This window comes from Vipera berus (genome assembly GCF_964194415.1).
Source record: "Vipera berus genome assembly, chromosome: W".
Classification (NCBI taxonomy): Eukaryota; Metazoa; Chordata; class Lepidosauria; order Squamata; family Viperidae; genus Vipera; species Vipera berus.
The window spans coordinates 71933756-71957694 of NC_138210.1; the positions used below are offsets into that span (position 1 = coordinate 71933756).

At 46.4% G+C, this 23939-nt stretch overlaps 1 protein-coding gene across 2 annotated transcripts; it reads left to right on the plus strand.

The window, feature by feature from the left end:
* Positions 1-723: 723 nt before the first annotated feature.
* LOC308676536 (low-density lipoprotein receptor-related protein 10-like) lies at positions 724-22680 on the plus strand. 2 transcript variants are annotated; one of them, XR_014028311.1, is made up of 8 exons: positions 724-1113; positions 7320-7358; positions 8896-9028; positions 9981-10165; positions 11570-12425; positions 13460-13589; positions 17293-18292; positions 18329-22680. XR_014028311.1 is itself a non-coding variant. In XM_081342379.1 (7 exons), exons 1-7 carry the CDS (start codon positions 1041-1043, stop codon positions 17845-17847), a joined length of 1971 nt encoding a protein of 656 aa, XP_081198505.1. In that variant the 5' UTR covers positions 724-1040; the 3' UTR covers positions 17848-22680. The 2 variants fall into 2 exon arrangements, 1 of the variants encoding a protein (XP_081198505.1); XM_081342379.1 differs by having other exon boundaries at positions 17293-22680.
* The last annotated feature ends 1259 nt before the right edge of the window (positions 22681-23939 follow it).

Consider the following 23939-nt stretch of genomic DNA (forward strand, 5'->3'; position numbering starts at 1 on the left):
ATGACTGCCTTTGAAAACGAGAATTAACTCCAGGACCTCGTGGGCGCCGGAAGGGGGCGCCAGGCGCTGCCCGACAACTCAATCCCACCGGGCATCCTCGGGCCTCACTTTTAAAGGGCCAGGACTCCCCTTTCCTTCCCGCGGTGGGCTCGATCCTTCATCAGAAGCCCCTCTTACCATGACTTGCCGCCGGGGGGGGGGTCCCTCTCCTTCAACCCCGAGAGCCGCGGCCCCCTCCACCCTCTCCAGAGGACCCTTTCTGGCTGCACAACTCAAAAAGACCCGTTCCCACGACACGCGGGACACGCACACACCCCTCTCCACCCCCCACCCACCCCCCAAAGCGGCCCCGGAGGATGCGGCTCCATTTAGATCAGGGGTCTTCCAACTTGGCCCTTTGATGACTTGTGGACTTCAACTCCCAGAATTCCTCAGCCAGCATGCCTGGCTAAGGAATTCTGGGAGTTGAAGTCCACAAGTCATAAAAGGGCCAAGCTTGAAGACCCCTGAATTTTAGATTTTAGTGAAGGACAGATCGGGGCCGGGGAGTGGGGGGGGGGAGAACCAAAGAAACCTCCTCTCCCCCCCCTCCCTCCCTCCCTTCCGCAGCCGCGATGCCCGGATCGAGGGAGGAGTTGAGTGCGTGTGTGAACGCGAACGCGGGATGGGCCCGGCAGGAGGAAGAGGCGGCGTCACGGACAAAAGTTGCCAAAGCCCGGAAGCGGCCAGAAGGAAACAAAGTTTCCAAACAGCGCAGAAGGGAGGGGGAGCCCGAAGAAGCCTTCCCCCCCCCCGCCCGCTCCTTCCCCGGTCGAACCTCCAGCGCCCAGCGCAGCCGGCGGACTCGGGGAGAGGGCGATCGCAAGCTGCGATGGGCCAGTGAAAGGCCGGCGGAGGCAGAAGCGGAGAAGGCCGGGGCTTGGGGCGGCGGGGGAAGCCGCCCCCTCCTTCTCCTCCTCCGGAGAGACCCCCTCTCCCCCTCGAAGACCAGCGGCGGGAGCGAGAGACGATCCTTCCTTCCTCCAACCGGGGGGGGGGCGATGGGTTCCCAGCAGCCCCGCCGGGCGAAAACCAAGGGTCCCCCCTGCCTCGTCCTTGTGGGGCTCCTCCTGGGTGAGAGCGAACCCCGCTTTCCGTCCCCTCTCTGTGTTTCCCACGCTTCCCCTTCGTTTCCCACGCTTCCCCTTCGTTTCCCACGCTTCCCCTTCGTTTCCCGCGCTTCCCCTTGATCTTCCGCAATTCCCCTTCATTCCCCACAAGTCCCCTTCCTTTCCCACGGTTCCCCTTCACTTCCCCACAATTCCCCTGAATTTCCCACAGTTCCCCTTCATTTTCCATAATTGCCCTGTATTTCCCATGGTTCCCCTGTATTTCCCACGGTTCCCCTGTGTTTCCCACGGTTCCCCTTCATTCCCCACAATTCCCCTTCATTTCCCACGGTTCCCCTTCATTTCCCACAATTCCCCTGTATTTCCCACAGTTCCCCTTCATTTCCCACAATTCCCCTGTATTTCCCACGGTTCCCCTTCATTTCCCACAATTCCCCTGTATTTCCCATGGTTCCCCTTCATTTTCAAGGGTTCCCCTTCATTTCCCACAGTTCATCTTGATCTTCCACAATTCCCCTGAATTTCCTACGGTTCCCCTTCATTCCCCACAATTCCCCTGAATTTCCCACGGTTCCCCTTCATTCCCCACAATTCCCCTGAATTTCCCACGGTTCCCCTTCATTCCCCACAATTCCCCTGAATTTCCCACGGTTCCCCTTCATTCCCCACAATTCCCCTGTATTTCCCACAGTTCCCCTTCATTTTCCATAATTGCCCTGTATTTCCCATGGTTCCCCTGTATTTCCCACGGTTCCCCTTCATTCCCCACAATTCCCCTTCATTTCCCACGGTTCCCCTTCATTTCCCACAATTCCCCTGTATTTCCCACAGTTCCCCTTCATTTCCCACAATTCCCCTGTATTTCCCACGGTTCCCCTTCGTTCCCCACAATTCCCCTGAATTTCCCACGGTTCCCCTTCATTCCCCACAATTCCCCTGTATTTCCCACGGTTCCCCTTCATTTCCCACAATTCCCCTGTATTTCCCACGGTTCCCCTTCATTTCCCACAATTCCCCTGTATTTCCCACAATTCCTCTTGGATCTTCCACAATTCCCCTGAATTTCCTACGGTTCCCCTTCATTCCCCACAATTCCCCTGAATTTCCCACGGTTCCCCTTCATTCCCCACAATTCCCCTTCATTTCCCACAGTTCCCCTTCATTTCCCACAATTCCCCTTTATTTCCCACAGTTCCCCTTCATTTTCCATAATTGCCCTGTGTTTCCCACGGTTCCCCTGTATTTCCCATGGTTCCCCTTGATTTCCTACGGTTCCCCTGTATTTCCACGGGTCCCCTTCATTTCCCACAGTTCCCCTTGATCTTCCACAATTCCCCTTCATTTCCCACAGGTTCCCCTTCATTTCCCGCAGGACCCAACCCATTTTCCACAATTGCCCTTGATTTTCCATGCTTCCCAGTCTGGCCGTTGGAAGATCCGCTTTGGGGCAAGGAGGCCACTCACTTTCCTTTTATCTTCCCTCCCCTCCTCTCTTCTCCTGGATCACGGTCAGGTTGCAGAGGAAATATAACCTGCTTCCCCCCCCTCCCCCCCCCTTTTCTCCGGATCTCAGAGCAGTGTTGTAAGCAGCGAAGGTCAGGAGTCAGGAAGGCGGAGATCCGCCAGCTTCTTAAGCGAGCGGCTTCCGTTTTTGTACTTTGTTTTGGCTGAAGAAGCTGCGGCTGGGTTGATTCTGCCTTTCGCCCTCCCACTCCTTTGATCAGTCCGGGCACGAAATGAAACTTTCTTCTCCTCCTCCTCCTCTTTCTTCTCATTTTTTTTCTCTCAGCAATCCAACCTTTCCTGCTAACAAAAATGGGGCATTAAATGGCCAAAAAAAAAACAGCCCAAAAAATCTGAATGCTGTAGGATGCATTGGAAAATTGATAATACTATAACAGAATAACAGAGTTGGAAGGGACCTTGGAGGTCATCTAGTCCAACCCCCTGCTCAGGCAAGAAACCCTATCCTTTCAGACAAATGGCTGTCCAGTCTCTTCTTAAAAACTTCCAGTGTTGGAGCACCCACAACTTCTGGAGACAACTCCTTCCACTGATTAATTGCTCTCAGTGTCAGGAAATTTCTTCTTAGTTCTAGGTTGCCCCTCTCTTTGATTATTTTCCATCCGTTGCTTCTTGTCCTGCCTTCTGGTGCTTTGGAGAATAGCTTGACTGCCTCTTCTTTGTGGCAGCCCCTCAAATATTAGACTATAGATATCATGTCTAAGGGACGAAGTGGCTCAGTGGGTTAGGACGCTGAGCTTGTCGATCAGAAGGTCGGCAGTTTGGCGGGTCGAATCCCGAGTGCCGCATAGCAAAGTGAGTGCCTGTTACTCGTCCCAGCTTCTGCCAACCTAGCAGTTCCAAAGTATGTAAAAATGCAAGTAGAAAAATAGGGACCACTCCGGTGGGAAGGTAACAGCGTTCCGTGCGCCTATGGCGTCTAGTCATGCCAGCCACATGACCACGGAGACGTCCTTGGACAAGCGCTGGCTCTTCGGCTTTGAAACGGAGATGAGCACCGGCCCCTAGAGTCAGAAACGACTAGCACGCATGTGCGGGGGAACCTTATCATGTCTACCCTAGTCTTCCTTTTTATTAAAGTAGATGTTATGTTTCGGGTTCGGACGAGCAGGAAAGACGCCAGGCAGATGAGTATAGAAGAATAGTTGCTTTATTCATAACTGTAACTGTACTGAGGGTTAGGGGTATCCATGCAGTCTTTATATAGTCTCCTATAGTCTGAACAACCAATCAGATTGAACCCATCATTCCCGCCAAGTTGACTGCAGCCTGGACTGGAAAGTCCCATCTGTGTTACTGGAGAACCGTTAGCTTTCCAGCGTACACGTGATAAGGTCTTCCCAAAAGCTCAGTACATAACACCCCTTCCCCTTTTAAGGAACAGACATTATAACCCTTGACATTTAAGGATTATGATTCACTTCCAACCTCCAGTGTTTAATTGAATGTTTGACCCCATTCAAGGTAGGATAATCATAATGCGACCTTCTTGGATGTGCCGTGTATAGGTTGCATGCAATGAGACTAAAGACAGCTTTGCTGTTCTGCCAGTAGTATTACACCACCTTCCATAATTTCTTGAAATATGCCAGGTGCTACGCTTACGCCAAACTGCAACCGTTTGACCTTGAAATCTCCCTCATGTGTGACTATAGTTTGAGCCGCAGCTGTGGCCTCGTCTACTGGCAGCTGCTGGTACGCCTATGCCAAATCGAGCTTAGCGAAAATGGCGCCTCCCTGTAAAGAGGCAAGTATATGGCTGACTATTGGAACCGGGTAAGCATGCTGGTTTAAAGCTTTGTTTAGGGTGCACTTATAGTCCACGCAAATACGAACTTCTCCACTTGGCTTAAGTGGGGTAACGATAGGGGTTTCCCATTCCCCCCCTTCAACAGGTTGCAACACTCCTTGTTCCACTAATTTATTTCTGCTTTGATTTTGTGTTTTAACACAAACGGAACTATTCTTGGTTTTATTCCGATTGGCATTACATTAGGGTCTAATTTAAACGAGATAGGCAGCCCTGTGTAAGTTCCCAACTTAGAATCGAATACGTCGGCAAAGTCCTCACACATAGTTCTGAGGTCCATACTTTGGGTTCGATTTATGCCTGTTATCTGGATTCCCAATGCCTCAAACCAGTCAGGTCCTATCAGACTTGTTCGTTGGCCCTCTACCACTACGACGTCCAGGTGCCCTAGAAACTTTTTAAATTTTACTGACAGGGTGGCCTCCCCCTTGATTTTAACATGGGCGTTCTGAAAGTCGGTCAGAATAATGCTTGAGGGCCTCAATTTCACTCAGTGATTGCTGCGGCTGCAAACATAGTTAAATGTCTCGTGCGAAATGATCGAGACTGCTGAGCCAGAGTCTAATTCCATTTTACATGGAATGCCTTGTAATTCGATTGAAAGATTAATCTTGGATTTAAGGGGACGACGAGCCCCTGTGCAGCAGATACTCCTCCAGTTTTTAAAAAAACCCACACTGGTTGGACCCTGGGCCCCAGTACCTTTCCTTGTCGGCTCCCCTGACTGCTGCTTGTGTTGACCGTCTCTTTGACGAGCTCGGCATACGACCGTGATATGTCCAGTCCTTCCACAGGCCCGACATGTGGCCATCCGGAACCTGCAGTTCGCGCGGGCATGGTTGCCGCTACAACCCATGCATCTAGGGAAGAGAACTGCCTTATAATTGTTCTCTTTTTGTTGAAGTCCGCGATCTTGTGTTCCTTCTTGCTTCTGTAGCTTGTCTATCTCTGACTCTTCCTCTACTATGGTTTCGCCGCCATATTTTGCGACCTCGTGGTGGATTGATTCTTCTGTTTTGAGAGGTTTGGTGGTTTGCACTACTTGTACTGCGCCTCCGGCTGCTTCGTCAGCCATTATTTCGTCTTGTGCCTCCAACAATGTTAAACTTGGTTTTGCGAATAGTCTCTGTTGGAGGGCTTTATTGCGAAGGCCGCATACTAACCGATCCCTCAGGCGTTCTTCCAGGTTGGAGAATTTGCAAAGACGCGCGGCCTGGCGCAGGCCTGCGATGAATTCCGACGCCATTTCTCTTGGGCGTTGCACTCTCTGATCAAATTTGAATCTCCACGCCATTTCAGACATTCTCGGTTTAAAATGTCCACTCAACTTTTGCTTGAGGTCAGCAAACGATACTGACTCTATCGGCGTGGGGGCAAATAGGCTCTCCGCTAGATCAAACGTTGCAGGTCCGCATATGCAGAGCAGTGTTGCTGCCTTGAGAGCTTCTTCAGCAATTTGATTTGCCCGTAGGTAATTTTCGATCTGCCCAAGGTACGACGGCCACTCTTCGGGGTGGCGAATGTCGAACTCTCGGAGCTTGCCGACCTTTGGCATCTTCTCAATTCCTGCGTTCTGGATCCTGCTTCACGAGCTCAGACGGGTAATTCTGAGCGTGTGGCCGCTAGCGTATTAATACTAGCCAGCTGAAAGAGAGGGGGGGGAAGATGCCTCTTCCCACCAGCATGTAAGCTGACCCCTCGTGACTTCAGCTCTTTGCGAAGCAGGATCCCACCTTCGTCGCCACTGTTATGTTTTGGGTTCAGACGAGCAGGAAAGATGCCAGGCAGATGAGTACAGAAGAATAGTTTCTTTATTCATAACTGTAACTGTACTGAGGGTTAGGGGTATCCATGCAGTCTTTAAATAGTCTCCTATAGTCTGAACAACCAATCAGATTGAACCCATCATTCCCGCCAAGTTGACTGCAGCCTGGACTGGAAGGTCCCATCTGTGTTACTGGAGAACCGTTAGCTTTCCAGCGTACACGTGATAAGGTCTTCCCAAAAGCTCAGTACATAACAGTAGACATCCCCAGTTCTAGCAACCATTCTTCATATGTTTTAGCCTCCAGTCCCCTAATCATCTTTGTTGCTCTTCTCTGCACTCTTTCCAGAGTCTCAACATCCTTTTTATACCGTGGTGACCAAAATTGGATATTGTATTCCCACTGTGGTCTTACTAAGCCCTTATAAAGTGGTACTAACACTTTACGTGATCTTGATTCTATCCCTCTGTTAATGCAGCCTACGACTGCTTTATTTTATTTTATTTATTTTATTTTAATTCCATTTATATCCCGCCCTTCTCCGAAGACTCAGGGCGGCTTACAATTTTAAAGCACAAGTCAATGTGCTTAGCAATAGCTTTGGCTTTAACTAGGGAGAATAACCAGAGGAAAAAAAGGTAAACACTCTTTTATTGCCAAGAAAATAAACAGATCTGAGAATTAATAGGAATCAGAGCAAACCTTAAAGATTTTATCTCGATTAAAGCGAGCTCACCCAGCTGATTTCAGCAATGGGATTTTAAACGACTAGAAAAATATCTTAGGGCTATTTGGAAAGGAGGCAACTGAGAAATCACACCATTGGAGGCGGGGCTTAGCTGGTTGAAAAACAAATCCAGAGAAAATGACCAAGCCCCTTGGCACGACTGCAAAGAAATTTTTCGGGATGTGCTGTCAAACCACGAGCTCAAATCCTGACCTCAGATTATTCTAGAATAGTGTTTGTCAATCTCAGCCATTTTAAATCGGGTGGACTTCAACTTCCAGAATGCTGGCTGGGGAATTCTGGGAATTGAAATCGACCCAACTTATCATGGCTGAGGTTGAGAAAGACTGGTCTAAAATGTAATTCATTTTGCTTTCTCTTAGGTGTCATTCAGGCTGTGAACAGTAACTCCTCACGTACAGGTGAGTAAGACCGTAGTAAGGAGGGGGCCAGGTGAGTAATAATAATTGATGAAACTTATATGCTGCCTCCGAACTCCGGGAGGCACACAACAACAAAAGAAAAGGATTACAATAAAATCAATTAAAAATAAAAGAGAGCAACGGGGAGGCCCCACCCTCCCTTGCCAAAATCCTGCTGGGTTTTTGTCATTTTTGACAGCAAGGAACTGTCCCAGAGAAAGTGCATTTTCTAAAGTAGTCCTCGACTTACAACAATTCATTTAGTGGCCATTTGAAGTTAGAGCGGCACTGAAAAAGGGGGGCTTATGGCTGTTTTTTTCACATTTATGCTCGTTGCAGCATCCCCCATGGTCACTAGATCAAAATTCGGACACTTTTGCAACTGGTTCATCTTTATGACGGTTGCAGTGTCTCTTTTTACGACCTTGGGGAGACAGAGAGGAAAATAAACCAAGAAGAGACCGGTTATTTTTTTCCACACTTATATTTTCTCTCAATCCATTCCAAGAGATTACAACAACAAGCAAGACAAAGAGAAGCCAGCGCTTTCTTTTAAAACAAGGAAGCGTTATAATTCCGGGAATTGATTGTGGACTTCAGTTCCCAGAATTCCTTAGCCAGCCATGCTGGCTGGGGAATTCTGGAAATTGAAGTCCACCCCTCTTCAAGGCGAGAACACTTTTAAGAATTTAAGAACATTTTTGTAAAAGCTGAAGGCAAAAATAACCTTGATTTTTGATTTAAGCCTTTCCTTTTCACGACAGACTAAATCATGTGTAGTTCAGTGTAGCTGGGTGCACATATTTGCCTCCTATTTGTCCATTTAAGTAGTGTTTCTCCACCTCAGCAACTTTTAAGATATGTGGACTTCAACTCCCAGAATTCCCTAGCCAGCATGGTGGCTGGGGAATTCTGGGAATTGAAGTCCACACATTTTTAAAAGCTGATAAAGTTGAGAAGCACTGCCATAAAGGAAATAATCAGTAATTAACACCACTAAATTTGTAACTGATCACTGCTCTTAAAAATATTCCTTTTATCCTTCATACAAAATGCTGCTTATTTATAGCTCTTTTTGGACATCCCATGTGCAAAGTGTCCTGTTTTTTTGAAGTAAGGATGTGTTGTAACTTCAGGAACTTACTGGAACCTTCCTCAGCAACTTTTAAGACTTGCGAACTTCAGTTCCCAGAATTCCCCAGCCAGGGTGTTAAAGTGCGCACTTGTTAAAGCGGCTGCGATTAAAAAAACCCAGACTGGATTTCCACAATACCACACCTTTTGGGGACAAGGATTAGAACAGGGTTCTTCAGACGTGGCCCTTTGATGACTTGTGGACTTCAACTCCCAGAATTCCTCAGCCAGCGTGCCTGGCTGAGGGATTCTGGGAGTTGAAGTCCACAAGTCATCAAAGGGCCAAGTTTGAGGACTCCTGGATTAGAAAGTGGCAAAATGAGGAGAATCTGGGGGTGGCCAAAGAGCTAGAAAAATACAGAGGGTGCATCCTTCTGCTGACTTTCTTTCTTCACTTCGGCAGCTGTTTGTTCAGGTTATCCCGATGTCCGAAGAGAACCGCAAGGCCAAATCCTTAGCCCTTCCTCCCGGGTGATGACTTCCAGCAGCTGTACTTGGGTGATTGTGGGTGGCCCGGACGATATCATTTATATCGGGTGAGTAACTCTATGTGAATTTGCTGTAAGACAGCCTACAATTAATATTACAGGACCTGAAGCAGAGGGGTGTTGTTGTTGTTTTTCCACTCTGCAACTTTAAGACGTGTGGACTACAACTCCCAGAATTCCTCAACTATCATGGCCATCTGAGGAATTCTGGGAGTTGAAGTCCAGAAGTCATAAAAGGTCCAAGCTTGAAGACCCCTGCCTTAGATCTTAAAAGTTTGAAAAACACTGGCCTAAAACTTGGCAAGCATTGCAGATGTTTATTTTGGGGGAGGGGTCCTTTCAATAATGACACTGCTGGAGTTGGAGGGAACCGCAAAGCTCATCTAGTCCAACCCTCTGTTCAAGCCTATTAAACCATCTAGGCGAGATGACCGTCCAGCCTTTTCGTAATAAGACTCCAGAGATGGAAAAACGCCAAATATCCATAGAAAGTTTAAATTATATTTAAACTAGGTTTGGACACTTGGAACTTCTATCAGTTATTTCTGGTCCCAGTTTACGGATAGTCCCTGACTTACAACCATTCATTTAGTGACCATTCCACATTATAACGGCACTTAAAAAAATGACCTAGGACCATTTTTCACACTTACGACCATTGCAGCATCCCCGTGGTCGTATAAGCCAGCTTGGTGTCATCTCTAGAAGACAGGTGTCTCTGGACTAGAAGACCTCCAAGGTCCCTTCCAACTCCGTGATTCTGAACTCTGATATTCTGTGCTTGTTTGGGAAGGTTTCAGATCAAGGGTACAGTTAAACATTTGTCTGAAATGTTACAGGGTCTCCCTGTAACAGGGTCCCTTCCAACTCTGTGATTCTGCATTTTGCTACACATGTTCCATTTTCAGCCTCCTGGTACTTTCATAAACACCTCTCCAGGACTTCCACATAGCAAGACAAATCCAATTTGGGTCTGGGGTCTTTTCATTTTGTCCCACAGGTTCCAGCAGTTCTTCCTTTCCTGCGGGCCGGAAATGCTGATCATCCGTGCGGCCAATCAGCCATCCAGGAAAATGTGCGGTTACACAGCGCCGGAACCCATTCGAATAAAAGGAGGCAACGTGACCCTGACTTACAGCTGGAAATTTTGGGCGAGGAACGGATTTCAGCTGAAATATGAAAGAGGTAAGGCCAGACTGTGGGGCCCCCAATTCTATAATCTGAGACTAGATCAGGGGTCTTCAAATTTGGGCCTTTTATGACTTGTGGACTTCAACTCCCAGAATTCCTTAGACAGCCAGGGCTGGCTGAGGAATTTTGGGAGTTGAAGTCCACAAGTCATAAAAGGGCCAAGTTTGAAGACCCTTGCTTGTGGACTTCAACTCCCAGAATTCCTCAGGTACGCTGGATGAGGAATTCTGGGAGTTGAAGTCCAGAAGTCATAATGGGTCCAAGTTTAAAGACCCCTGGACTAGATTATAATAAAGTAGTCCTTGACTTACGGCCACAATTGGGAGCAGAATTTCTGCTGCTAAGCAAGGCGGTTGATAAGCAATTCGTCCCTGATTTGATGAGCTGCTTTTTTTGTCATGGTTGCTGAGCAAATCGGTGCAGTTGTTAAGTGAATTGCATGGTTGTTAAGCGAATCTGGCTTTCATCATTGACTTTGCTGGTCAGAAACTGGTTGGCAAGGTCGCAAAATAGCGATCACGTAACCTGGGACGCTGCAACTGTCGCAGATACGTGCCCGTTGCCAAACAGCTGAATTTTGATCATGTGACCATTGGGGATGCTTGATGGTCATAAGTGCGAGGAGGAGTTGCAAGTCCCTTTTTTCAATAAAATTGTCATTTTGAATGGTTGCTAAACGGATGGTTGTAAGTTGAGGACTTCCTGCAAAATGGTTTTCCTTTAATGCCACTGTGATTCTCAATCCTACCAATTTTCTGTATAAGTCACTGGGTTATCTAGCCAACTCACAAATGAAGGCAAATATACATGTCCCAGGATAGTGTTGCAGGATCCAATCTGGTTCAGTCAGGTTTTGTACAGTCAATTTACATACATTCAATTCTGCAGCTACTAAGATTGTTGGCCAAGTAGGGACACAAACAGCCAGGGAAATTTTTGAAACCTGGGAAACGGGGTCCTTTGTTGGTCAACAGGAGTGCTGATTTACCACCAGCTTATCAAGTACTTCGGAGCCGAGGACTTGGCCCCCAAGGATACAACATCCAAGGACAATAGCTGGCCATCAATACCCCAATAAACAACTAAAAAGCCACACACAACCAGGCACCACATAAATACCACGCATAGAATAGGTCCAAAGCACACTATTTAACTAACTAGCTGATCGTTTTCTCATTGTTGCTTGGCAACAGCAATTTTGGCCTCAGTTGTGGTTGTATGTTGAGGACTGCCTATACCAAGGTACCACTGTGTTAAGATTCATGATGCTGCTAGTATCTCTAGAGAGGAATTCTAGACACAGGTTGCAGAGAAGGAAGTTATTTCCTGGGTCTCCTGCTACGTAATAAAAATGGTGTCATTTTTGTTTCTTGTCGTTTCCCTCTCTCTCTGCTTCAGAATCTAAAACACAGCCTGTTGTGTCATGCAACCGCACCTTGGATGACTTCTACGGGGTGATTTATTCCCCAGCCTTCGGCTCGGACTCGCACCTGGGAGCTGCCCATTGCCAGTGGGTGCTGGATGCCCATGACAGCCGCCCCCTCACCATTCGCTTCACAGTCCTTAACTTAGATGTCGGCGACTCCTTACGGGTGTACGACGGGTCGCCCAACGCCCCGCTCCGCCCTCGCCTGCTGCGCAACTTGGATTATACCAGCAACAACAAGATTGTGTTGGTGGATTCCCCATCCAGCCAGGCATGGGTCGTGTACCAGGCGGTGCCCGGAACAGAAGGACGGGGCTTCAACGCCACATACCACGTGCAAGGCTTTTGCGTGCCGTGGGACTTCCCCTGCGGAGGAGACAGTGGTGAGGGTGCCACATGCTACACCACCGCCGAGCGCTGTGACGGAAATTGGGACTGTGCCAACGGCGCTGACGAGGATGGTTGCCACGGCTGCCCACCGGGGCAGTATCCTTGCGGTGGACGAGGCATCGGAGGTGCTGTCTGCTACGGTCCCGCCGACCGCTGCAACTACCAAACGTTTTGTGCCGACGCCGCAGACGAACGCCGTTGTTACACCTGCCAGCCAGGGAACTTCCGATGTAGAGATGGCCGCTGCATCTACGAGAGCTGGGTGTGTGACGGGCAGGCGGACTGTGTCGATACTTCCGATGAAGCGGACTGCTCCTACATCCTGCCCCGCAAGGTGGTGACGGCGGCCGTCATCGGCAGCCTGGTGTGCGGTCTCCTTCTGGTCATCGCACTGGGCTGCACGTGCCGTCTGTACGCGCTCCGGAGCCATGAATTTGGGTGAGGGGCCAATTGGGGGAAGTCAAGGAAGAACGATGGGATTTTGGAGGTGTGGTGGCTGGAAAGGGGGACAGGAATAGAGTTGATGCGCTAAAGGGGCCAATATGAAGAGGTAGGGCCTGTGTTGAGTGGACCAATGGGGCAATGAGTTGAATCAGTGGAGCGGTGCCCAGGGGATCATTGGTGACCCCCAGGGCCGTGTTTCATATTTCCCAATCTCGGCAGCTTTAAGAAGGGTGGACTTCAACTCCCAGAATTTCTCCTTCCCCAAGTCTGCTGGGGAATTCATGCATCTTAAGGCTGCTTTAGACATTAAAAGTCTTCCAAGATTTAAAAATTTGAGCATACCAGCCCAGTGGGAATGAAGAACCCAGGGACTGAAGAGGGACTCCTCATTCTGGGAGAAACTGAGTAGATGAAAAAAATAGGCTTTTGAGGAGATTCGCCCAACTCAGCTATCCACCAGGAAAGTGAACACATTCCTTAGCATTGGCCGTGATGCCTATGGAATTCTGGGAGTTGAAGTCCACACAACTGGAGGATGCCCAGTTTCTCCCTACTGCCTGTTACTTCCTTACCCTCTTCACTTTTTAGTGGATCTACTGTTTCCTTGACTTTTTGCGTTATTAATATATTGAAAGAAACTTTTTTATCTTTGACTTTTGTTGCAAGTCTTCGTTCATTCTGAGCCTTTGCTTTCCTGACTTCATCTTTGCGTGCTCCGGCTGTCTGCTGATAATCAGCCTTAGTCAAGTGTCCCTCTTTCCATTTTTTGTACTTGTCCTGATTGTCTTTCAGTTTGTCAGAGAGGTCTTTGTGCAGCCATGCTGGTTTCTTCTTGAATTTCTTGTTTTTCTTTTTCAGTGGTATTGTGCTGGACTGGGCTTTTAGGATCACATTTTTCAGAGTTTCCCAAGTTTATCAAGTTGATAAAGACTTGTTAAGAAAACAAGGAGGATAAGTGATGGGAAATCAAGGTTACGCTCCTAAGAGTAGGGCAAGGATTAAATTTCTTCGAATCCTCCTTTTTTTAGAGTCTTGGCACCTATGTCCCGGATGGAGGCCCAGTTGATTCAGCGCCAGGCTCCACCATCTTACGGCCAGCTCATCGCTCGTGGGGTGATTCCTCCAGTAGAAGGGTTCCCGGTTGAGCACCCAAGTCAGGTAAGTGAGCCCTACACTCTTCACGTATGTTCCTCAAGACCAGAGATCTCCAAACCTGGCCACTTTAAGACTTGTGGACTTCAACTCCCAGAATTCTTAGCAAGCGAGGCTAGGTATTCTGGAAATTGAAGTCCACAAGTCTTAAAGTGGCCAAGTTTGGAGACTCTGCTCAAGATCAATCTCGGAAGAGCATCAGTTCCATCCTCATCCTCTTTCCTTACTTTCCTATCGTTATTTCTGAGAAGCAAGATATACAGATAGTCCTCGCTTAACGACCGGTCACATTGTGACCAATACCCTACCCAAAAAAGTACTTAAGATGTTCCCACTCCCCCACCATCACTCTGTGGTCACACACATTTTGGGTGCTTGGCTACTGGCTCATGTTTACAGCTGTTTTCAAGGTCTCTTGCAGTCACATTATTTTTGATTTTTGACCTTTTTTTTTCTTCTTTTGTACATTTACTTCTAGTTTTTGGAAAACCACCCATTGGGTCAAATGAATTTATTTAATGAGAGGGACCTCGGAGTCCTAGTGGATGATCGCTTAAACATGAGCCAGCCATGTGCGGCAGCAGCCAAAAAAGCTAACACAATCCTTGGTTGTATAAACAGAGGCATAGAATCAAAATCACATGAGGTATTAGTACCGCTTTGTAAATTCTTAGTAAGGCCACACCTGGAATCCTGCATCCAGTTTCAGTCACCCCGTTACAAAAAAAGATGTTGAGACTTTGGAAAAAAAATGCAGACAATAGCAACTAAGATGAGTAAAGACAAAAACATACGAAGAATGGTTGCAGGAATTGGGTGGGGGACACGATAGGAGTATTCCATTATTTGAAAGGCTGCCACAAAGGAGACCCATTTAAAACCCACCATAATTCTGGGCTGAATTACAGTAATAAGTCAAGGACTACTTGTATATTATTCTGGGGGGAAAAAGAGACGACTGTAGGGATTCCAGACCCATGGTCAGAAAGCCACTACTTGATTTGACCAATCAGGAGAGCAACTGTAAAGTGGTCCTTTAATTAAGAAAGATCAAAAGGTGAAGGTTGAAGAACAACATCTCAAGAGCTTTGTAGAGCAACAGAAGATAAGAATGCTTGAGCGGTGGATGGCAAGATGGGTGTATACTTTTTAAAAAACTATATCTGTCAACAAACGTCCATGCCGGAAAACACAGCCAGAAGAAAGACGACGTGGCACGGTTGACTGCAAGAAGTTCTTTACTGAGTAGATTCCATGCAAATACAAAGTCAGCGTTGGGAGTTACTCACCCCCAACGCGCCTTTTAAACTTTGCCTGAGATTGGGCATCAGCCCCACCCATTAGCCCCACCCGTCCCCTGCGCAGACCAGCATCCACCCGAGCCGCGTAAAACCCCACCCCCCTTACCTGTCTTCCCACACCCTGCTTCCTCCCCTGGCGCCGAGGTCCATACAGCGTGGAGGTAGGTATACGCCCAGCACCCCCTATTCCCGTGCCCCAAGGACCCAGACGTGCTCCCCTCCACCATCCTAACACCCCGCGCCACAACCGCAGGCCCTTGGCAGCCCCCGTTGTCCCAGCGCGGCTGTAGAGCGCCCGGCGCTGCCGCCGCCGTGCAAGCCGCTGAAACACCATGCAAGCCGCTGAAACGCGCCTCTGGCGGCTCCGTTGGCACCGCCGCCGTGCATCCACCCGTTTCGTGAGGCTGCAGCCGTGTGTCCCGCGCGGCCGCCCGTGGCCCTTCCCGGACACTGCACAGCTGATGGGGCGGGCGTGTGTCTCGCACGGCCGCCCGAGGCTCCTCCCGGCCGCTGCACAGCTGATGGGGCGGCCGTGTGTCTTGCGCGGCCGCCCGAGGCTCCTCCCAGCCGCTGCTCGTCGTGCTCCCCCGTGTCCCCTTGTGTTGTCGAGCCCGAAGGGCTTGACAATATATTTTATTGAATTTTTTAACATAAACACCTTAATATTTGGTAAACAGCGGATTGTCTGGGCTTATATTTGCAAAGTAATCACTAACAATCAGTTTCTATATTCCAAAAGTCCACATAATAGCTTTGCTTGGTTTTCTCTTCTTCCAATAATTTTCTCTTTGCCAACCCTTGAATTGATACAATTCTTATCATTTTGATAAGTAACCATTAAATGTAAAGATTTTTCTAAAATTTCTACAAATAATAATAATCACACCAATATCGCGCTTCTTTTCAATCCGGTCATCTTGCTTGCCTCGTCATTGTAAAATCCTGTTTACAATTCTTATTTAAATTTGTTTCCCCTACAATGTTCAAAACATTCTTACTGGATTAAAATTTTCTCAAGTTTAATTACATTTAAGTATTTCAATCTTATTTTCCTCAGACGGGCCATCCCGACACTTTTACATTTCTCTCGTCTTAAAAAGTAAAAAAATAATAATAATTAAGATCTACTACTTCTTTTTTATGCTCTTCTGTAGGCCCTTTCGAAATAGGAGTACAGCTAATCCTTGATTTACGACCACAGTTGGCCCTAAAATTTCTGTTGCTAAGTGAGACAGTAAAGAGAACTTTGTCCCATTTTGGGACCTTTCTTGCCACATTTGTGAAGCGAATCACTGCAGATGTTAAGTTAGTAACACGGTGGTTAAATGAACTTGACTTCCCCCTTGACTTCGCTTGTCAGAAGGCCGCAAAAGGGTGTCACCTGACCCCGGGACGCTGCGACCGTCATAACTACGAGGCAGTTGCCAAGCGTCTGGATTTTGAACACGTGATCGTAGGGATAAGGCAACAGTTGTAAGTGTGAAAAAGAGCCATAAGTCAGGGCTTTTCAACCAGTGGTACGGGTACCACCTGTGGTACGTTGGCACCTGGCAGGTGGTATGCGGCCATCCTAGAAAAGTGGTAGCGGAGGAGGGGAAGGAGCTGAACCGGTGGCAGCACCGCACAAGCCTGAGCGAGAGATGGCTGGAGCTGCAGGGCTGTCAGGGGTCAGCGGAAGCGCCAGGATCAGTGCTAGGATCCAGCTGGAGCTCAGCACTGATCTTGGCGCTTCTGCTGAGCCCAGAAAAAGCGCCGATCAGCTGGAATGTTGCAGCATCTCCAGGGTCTTCTGATTTACATTCAGATGCTTGGCACCTGATTCATATTTATGACGGTCACAGTGTCCCAGGGTCATGTGACCAAAACCTACTGCAACCACCCAGCAGAGGGGGGGAATAAAAACCAAACACCCCCACCCCACCCCCACTGCCAATCCTCAACAGAAATGCTCACAACAATGAAAACCTCACACAGGAGGAAGAGTGCCGCCAGGCGGGGCAGGCAGGTGTCTTGCTCGGCTGTGGCTTGGGGGGCACTTTTTTCGGTGCCATTGTAACTTCAAACAGTCACTAAGCAAATTGTTGTAAGTCGAGGACTACCTGTACTTCATCACTTTTTTCCTTTTTTTTTTTTTGGTCAAGTTTTTGACCCCTTGCTAGGCGCCTGGTGGTACTCAGATGTTGCCATATCGTAAAAGTGGTACAATGGGTGAAAAGGTTGAAAAGCCCTGCCATAAGTCACTTTTTTTCCAGGGGGCGTTATAACTTCAAAAGGTCCCTAAACAAACGGTTGTAAGTCAAGGGCTATCTCAAGTTCCACAGACAATTCCCGACTTCAGCCTTCTTCAGCTGGCGTACTTGGCGTTTGTGAAGCTGAAGATCTAACTTTCTTCTGGGTTCTCGTTTCAGAATTCGGTCCTGGGGAATTTGCGGTCTCTCCTGCACCTTTGGCGACGGGATCCTGCTAGCCCTCCAGGCGGCAATGGGGTGCGTCGTCCCCGTCAAAGCCGCTTTGTACGACGTTTGACGAGGCGCCTGCGCCGATTGGGGCTACTCCCTCCCTCGTCTTCTACCACGGCCGCCACGGCCACCTCTAACTCATCTTCCACTCCTGATGACTCGGCGGAGCCATCTTGTGGGGACGGAGTTGCTTCTTCCCAGCGTCCGGAAGACCAACCGTCGCCTCTTCCCGTTAAGATCCCGCCCACTCCTGCCGAATCCACGCCGGATCCTCACGTCCCACATCCTACTCCACGGTTCACGGGGGTCATGCGGAGCCTCCGAGTCCGGCTTTTCTCCCCTGCGCCCACCTGCTCTGTGGAAGCTGGAGAGGACCCCCTCAACCCATCTCCCTTTCCTGATGAGGAAGACGAAGTCCTCCTGGTTCCCCTGACGGATCCACCACTCGAGGACCTTCCCGCCATGGAGAACTGGGATGCTGACGACGAACCTCTCCTGACTTGAAAAGTTTTTGCTGGATGTGGCCTTGAGGAAATTTGTCACCAGCGACCGACAACGGACAGTCAAGCGTGCTTTTTTTCCTTGCAGATCTTTCCACAGTTATTTTTTTCTCTCCCCTCCCCCTCCCCAAATCAAAAATGAGAGAAATCCCTGGCCGTTTAGATGGGGGAGAAAAATCAAATTGTTTTTCCAAAAAAAAAATATTTCTTCTTCTCCTCAGCGTTTTGACCATAAGGAAAAAAAAAATCCGCTGCTTTTTGTTGATCCCCAGAGGGTTGGAGAAAATCCCTTTGCCTCGCCAAATCGGCAATTTTCTTGGCTTCTTTAAATCTTAAATTGGTAGGAGGGATGTCGGCAAGTAAAGACTTCTTAGATCATTTTTTAGAGAGGTTTTTGATTCCTTCGGCCCTGAAGTGGGAACTTGGGTCGACAAAGTACGTGTGCGTGCGTGGCATTTTAAAGATTGTTCTTACAAAATGAGGAGGAAGAGTAGGAAGGAATGAAATGTGTTCTTTGGAGAAACACTGAAGCCATTTGCTTGAAATGAAAAAAATGAAGGAAGCAAAGATAAAATCCAGAATAATCTTTAGCAACATTAAGGCAGTTTCTCTCAGAGCAGTAATTTGATTTCTCCCCCCCCCCCCACTAAAAGCAGTTGGTGGTGATTAGACACTTCCAAGTCGTCCATCTTGTATCGTAACTGAAGATTTATTTTTGTGAATTTATGGAAAGCTTGAAAAAATATATATAATAACTCCAGCAGAACTTTTTTTTTTTTTTTTGCAAATCACGTTTTAGGGTGCAACCTTTTTTGGCTAGTCAATCTTTCTGTTTGCGTTCCGTGGGAAGCGAATCCAAGGTTTACAAAAACAAGCAAAATCCAAAAAGTGTTGGAGAAAAAAGAAAGAAAGGTTAATACTTGGAATCTTTTGTTGATAAAGCTTTTGTAAGTAAATTATTTTTTAAAAGCACAGCCAATAGGAAAAAAGAAATTTTGCACATGGAATGTCCAAATAGCTGTAAATAAGCAAGATTTTGTATGAAGGATAAAAGGAATATTTTTAAGAGCAGTGATCAGTTACAAATTTAGTGGTGTGAATTGCTGATTATTTCCTTTAAGGCAGTGCTTCTCAATTTTATCAACTTTTAAAATGTACGGACTTCAATTCCCAGAATTCCCTAGCCTGGCTAGGGAATTCTGGGAGTTGAAGTTTATATATCTTAAAAATTGCTAAGGTGGAGAAACACTACTTAAATGGATAAATAGGTAAATATACTCCCAGCTGCACTGAAATAAACATGATTTAGTCTGTCGTGAAAAGGGAAGGCTTAAATCAAAACTCAAGGTTATTTTTGCCTTCAGCTTTTACAAAAATGTTCTTAAATTCTTAAAAGTGTTCTTAAATGAGGTTAATGGCTTCTTTCACTCCAATGAAGTTTTTTTTCCATTTATTTTTCTGTATTTCAAATCCAGAATTCTCCAAAACAAAGCTAGCGTACGACTTACAAGGGATGAAGTGGTCTGTTGCAGGAGAACACAGGTAGTCCTTGACTTACGACAACAATTGGAGCCCAAAATTTATGTTGTGAAGCGAGACATTTGTTAAAGTGAATTTTGCCCCATTTTACGACCTTTCTCACCCCAGCTGTTCTGTGAGTCACACGGTCGTTAAGTGAATCCGGCTTCCCCCATTGACTTTGCTTGTCAGAAGGTCGCAAAAGGGGTGATCACATGACCCCGGGGCACTGCGACCGTCGTAAATATGAGTCAGTTGTCAAGCCTCTGAAGTTTGATCCCATGACTGCGGGGATGCTACAGCGGTCGTAAGTATGAAAAACAGTCATAAGTCACTTTGAATTGTCACTAAATGAACTGATGTAAGTCGAGAACTACTTGTATCCAACATTTGGATCATGGTTTAGGTCAAGGGTAGCTAACCTTGGCTCTTTCATGACTCGTGGACTTCAACTCCCAGAATTCCTGAGCCAGCATGGGAATTGAAGTCCACGAGTCATGAAAGAACCAAGGTTGCCTACCCCTGGTTTAGATTAAATCCACTGAAATCCATGTTAACAAATTAGACTTAAAAAAAAAATCTCAGCTTTGTTTACCCTGATACTGACTGGATTCAACTCGGTTATTCAAAATACACGTAGTCCTCGAATTAAAACATTTCACTCAGTGGCCGTTGAAAGTTACAATGGCACTGAAAAAGTGACTTATGACCGTTTTCACACTTATGACCATTGCAGCATCCCCACAGGGATCAAAATTCAGACACTTGACTACTGACTCACATTGATGACGGCTGTAGTGTCCCAGGATTGCGTGATCCCTTTTTGCGACGTTCTTACAGGCAAAATCAACGTGGGAACTGGATTCACTTCACAGCCGTGTCCCCAATGTAACAACTGCGGAAATTCAGTTCGCAAATATGGCGGGAAAAATCGTAAAATGCTCACTTAACAAATTTCTCACTTAGCCACATAAATTTTGGGCTCAGCTGGGGCCGTAAATCGAGAATTACCTGTACGGTCTGATTTTTTAAAAATAATAATACTAAAGCCGTGTCTCAATTTTAATCGTATTTTAGGCAAGAAGGGGAAAAAAACCACCATAAAATCTGTGCTGAATCTCTGCCCAGTGAGTTTATTTACCTTTATTTTTACAAAGCCCACAGAATGCAAATAAAGCTGAACATACGTCGCGAGACAAATTGGAAATGGTAAATTGTACCGTAATTTCTCCCAAAATGGGTAGAAATTTTTGAGAGAGGAAGAGAGACATAGGATATTAACAACCACCTTACTAACTTCACAACGGCAGCGAGTCACTTAACAACCGTGGCAAGAAAAGTCGTCAAAGGAGACAGAACCCACTTAAATTTTTTCTCACTTAGCAACATAAACTTTGGACTCAATTTGGTCCTCGACTTACGGCCACAACTGAGCCCAAAATTTATGTTGCTAAGTGAGAAATTTATGAAGTGACTTTTGCCCCATTTTACGACCTTCCTTGCCCCAGTTGTTAAGTGAATCACTCATTGTGAAGTTAGGAACACGGCTGTTAAGTGAATCCAGCTTTCCCCATTGATTTTGCTTGTCGGAAGGTTGCAAAAGGGTATCATGTCACCCCAGGGCACTACAACCATCATAAATATGAATCAATTGTCAATCACGTGACCCTGGGGATGCTGCAACGGTCGTAAGTGTGAAAAATGGCCCTAAGTCCCTTTTTTAAGTGCTGTTGTAACTTTGAATGGTCACTAAATGAACAGTTATAAGTCAGGGAGTACCTCTGATGAGCTAGGCAAAATAGTGATCAATAATCTATTTTGCTTCTGACAGGAACATGCAAAACATACCGCCATCTCTTTCCGATCCATTTTGTCATTGGGAAATTAATATGTGTTTTTTTTTCCTCTGTGCCTCCAAGGCCACTAATCCGATGGGAAGGTTTAAGTTCCCAAAATTAGCACCCCGAAATCAAATCCACTCCAAGAAATGAACCCCACTTTTTTTTTGAATGGCAGAGTGAAGCTCGCTCCTTCCACGAAGCGGAAAAACGGAGGCCTTTAGCACCCTCGGCCTAGTCGTGTTTTTGCTTGAAGGAACAAAATTCGGTATTAGGTAGTTCCTCGACTTACGATGAAAACTGAACCCAAAATCTCTGTGGTTCAGCGAGACGTTTGATGAAGTCAGTTTTGCCCCGTTTTGCGACCTTTCTTGCTGAGGTCATGAAGTCAGTGACACGGTTGTTAAGTGAGAACATGGCTTCCCCATTGACTTTGCTGGTCAGAAGGGCGTGGAAAAAAATCTTGCCTAAAATATGATGAAAATCGAGACACCGCTTTATTATTATGATTATTATTTAAAAAAAAAATCAGACCGTACAGATAGTCCTCGACGTACGACCACAACTGAGCCCATTTTATATTGCAAAGTGAGGAAATCGTTAAGTGAGCTTTGCCCCATGTTAATGATTTTTCTTGTCAGATTTATTAATCGAATTGCCACAGTTGATAAATTAGGAATATGCTTGTTAAGTGAATCACTGCAATTGTTAAGTTAGGCACACGGTCGTTAAGCGAGAATCCGGCTTGCCCATGGACTTTGCTCCGCTGAAGGCCTCCAAAGGGGATCACGTGACACACACACACAAAAAAAACACCCGGGACGCTGCAACCGTCATTAAATAGGAACCAGGCGCCAAGCTTTTGAATTTTGATCCTGCAAAGGTCGTAAGTGTGGGAAAACCGGTCGTAAGTCACATTTTTCAGTAGCATTGTAACATTTGAAGGGTCACTAAATGAACAGTTGTAAGTTAAGGACTGCCTGTGCTGTTCCTTGGGGCAGCTTCTGAGATCCATGTCAGTAAAACTCAACTTGGAAGAAGCGAGATTGAAGTCGATTGTCCTGAAAAATAGAATTTTGGGGCTGAGGAGGGAGGCTGACCAATTAATGATCGACTGGATGTCCCGATTTTGCTCGCCAAATTCTTCACGTGTCTCTGTGTTAACGTGTATAAATTCATATATATATACTGTATATATATATATATATTGTCTATTATTTCTTTGACTGGCAGAGGTAGTTAAGAAATCACTGAATCAGTGGCCACGTCGTCCTGCTGTTTTGTTCCTAAAAAACGAGTGCGGGTAACAAAGTATTTGCACTATTGTCTTTGTCGTTCATGAGCTGTCACCACTAACCGAGGGTTGTTCGGTGTGTAATTTCACCTTCTGTTGCCTTTACAATTTTGCTAAGAGCTTCTCTTTTTTTTTTTCCCAGAAAGGATGTTTTAAACTGTTAAAGAGTAAAACCAATTTTCCTGTTCTCCAGTGTACCCAGTGTGGTTTATTTACTTAATTTTCTTTTAAATTCTTTTTGAAAACTCAAATATTTGGCCACCTAATGAGCAGAGCCTCATGCTGGGAAAGGTTGAGGGCAAGAGAAGAAGGGGACGACAGAGAATGAGGTGGCTGGATGGAGTCACTGAAGCTGGAGGCGTGAGCTTCAATGGACTCCAGAAGAGGACAGGAAGGCCCGGAGGAACGTTGTCCGTGGGGTCGCGATGGGTCGGACACGACTTCGCAACTAACAACAACAAATTCCTTTATTTAATCGTGGGCCCTCTATCACTGGAGGCTTTTAAGAAAAGGCTAGGGTAGGTTCTCTTGATTGAGCGGGGAGGGGGGGGGCTGGACTAGAAGACCTCCAAGGTCCCTTCCAGCTTCTATTCTATTCTATTCTATTCTATTCTATTCTATTCTATTCTATTCTATTTAATATTTTCTATTCCATATTTTCTATTCAATTCTATTTCATATTTCCTGTTCCATATTTTCTACTCTATTCTATTCTATTCCATATTTTCTATTCTATTATTATTTCTACTATTATTTCTAATTCTATTCTATTAATTGTATTTATTGTTTTTTATGGGCATGTATTTAATTACTTTTTAATTTTTGTAGCTTTGTGTTTTATTCTTGCCCTGTACACCGCCCTGAGTCCTTCGGGAGAAGGGCGGTATAGAAATATTAATAAATTAAATTAAATTAAATTCTATTCTTATTTCTAATTCTATTCCATTCTATTCTGTATTTTATTATTCTATTATTTCTAATTCTATTCTATTCATTAGTAACACCATTGTTAAGTAAATCAGGCTTTCCCCTTTGACTTCGCTTGTCAGAAGGTTGCAAAAGGAGACCGCACGACTCGGGCACACTGCATCCATCGTAAGAACATGCCAGTTGCCAAGCGTCCAAATGTTGGATCATGTGACCACAGGAGATGCCGCAAGGGTCGTAAATTTGAACCGGTTGCCAGGGGTCTGAACTTCGACCCCATAATCATGGGGATGCTGCAACGGCCGTCACTATGAAAAAACGGTTGTAAGTCATAATTTTCAGAGCCGTTGAAACTTTGAACGGTCACTGAACGAAGTGTGTTTCTTCAGCATCTGCAAACAGGTTCCCCGGCTCGGTCAATCAAAACCCGGCGAATGCTATTCATTATTTTATTTTGGGGAACGGCAGTAGATCATAAGAGTTCATATTTTAACAGGCAGAAACTGCGCCAAGCGTGGA

Excerpts from the sequence above, each read along its gene's own strand:
- LOC308676536 (XM_081342379.1), top strand. The coding sequence starts at position 1,041 with ATGGGTTCCCAGCAGCCCCGCCGGGCGAAAACCAAGGGTCCCCCCTGC. Across the intron at positions 1,114-7,319 it reads CCTTGTGGGGCTCCTCCTGG|GTGTCATTCAGGCTGTGAAC; the intron begins GTGAGAGCGAAC and ends GCTTTCTCTTAG. Across the intron at positions 7,359-8,895 it reads CAGTAACTCCTCACGTACAG|CTGTTTGTTCAGGTTATCCC; the intron begins GTGAGTAAGACC and ends TCACTTCGGCAG.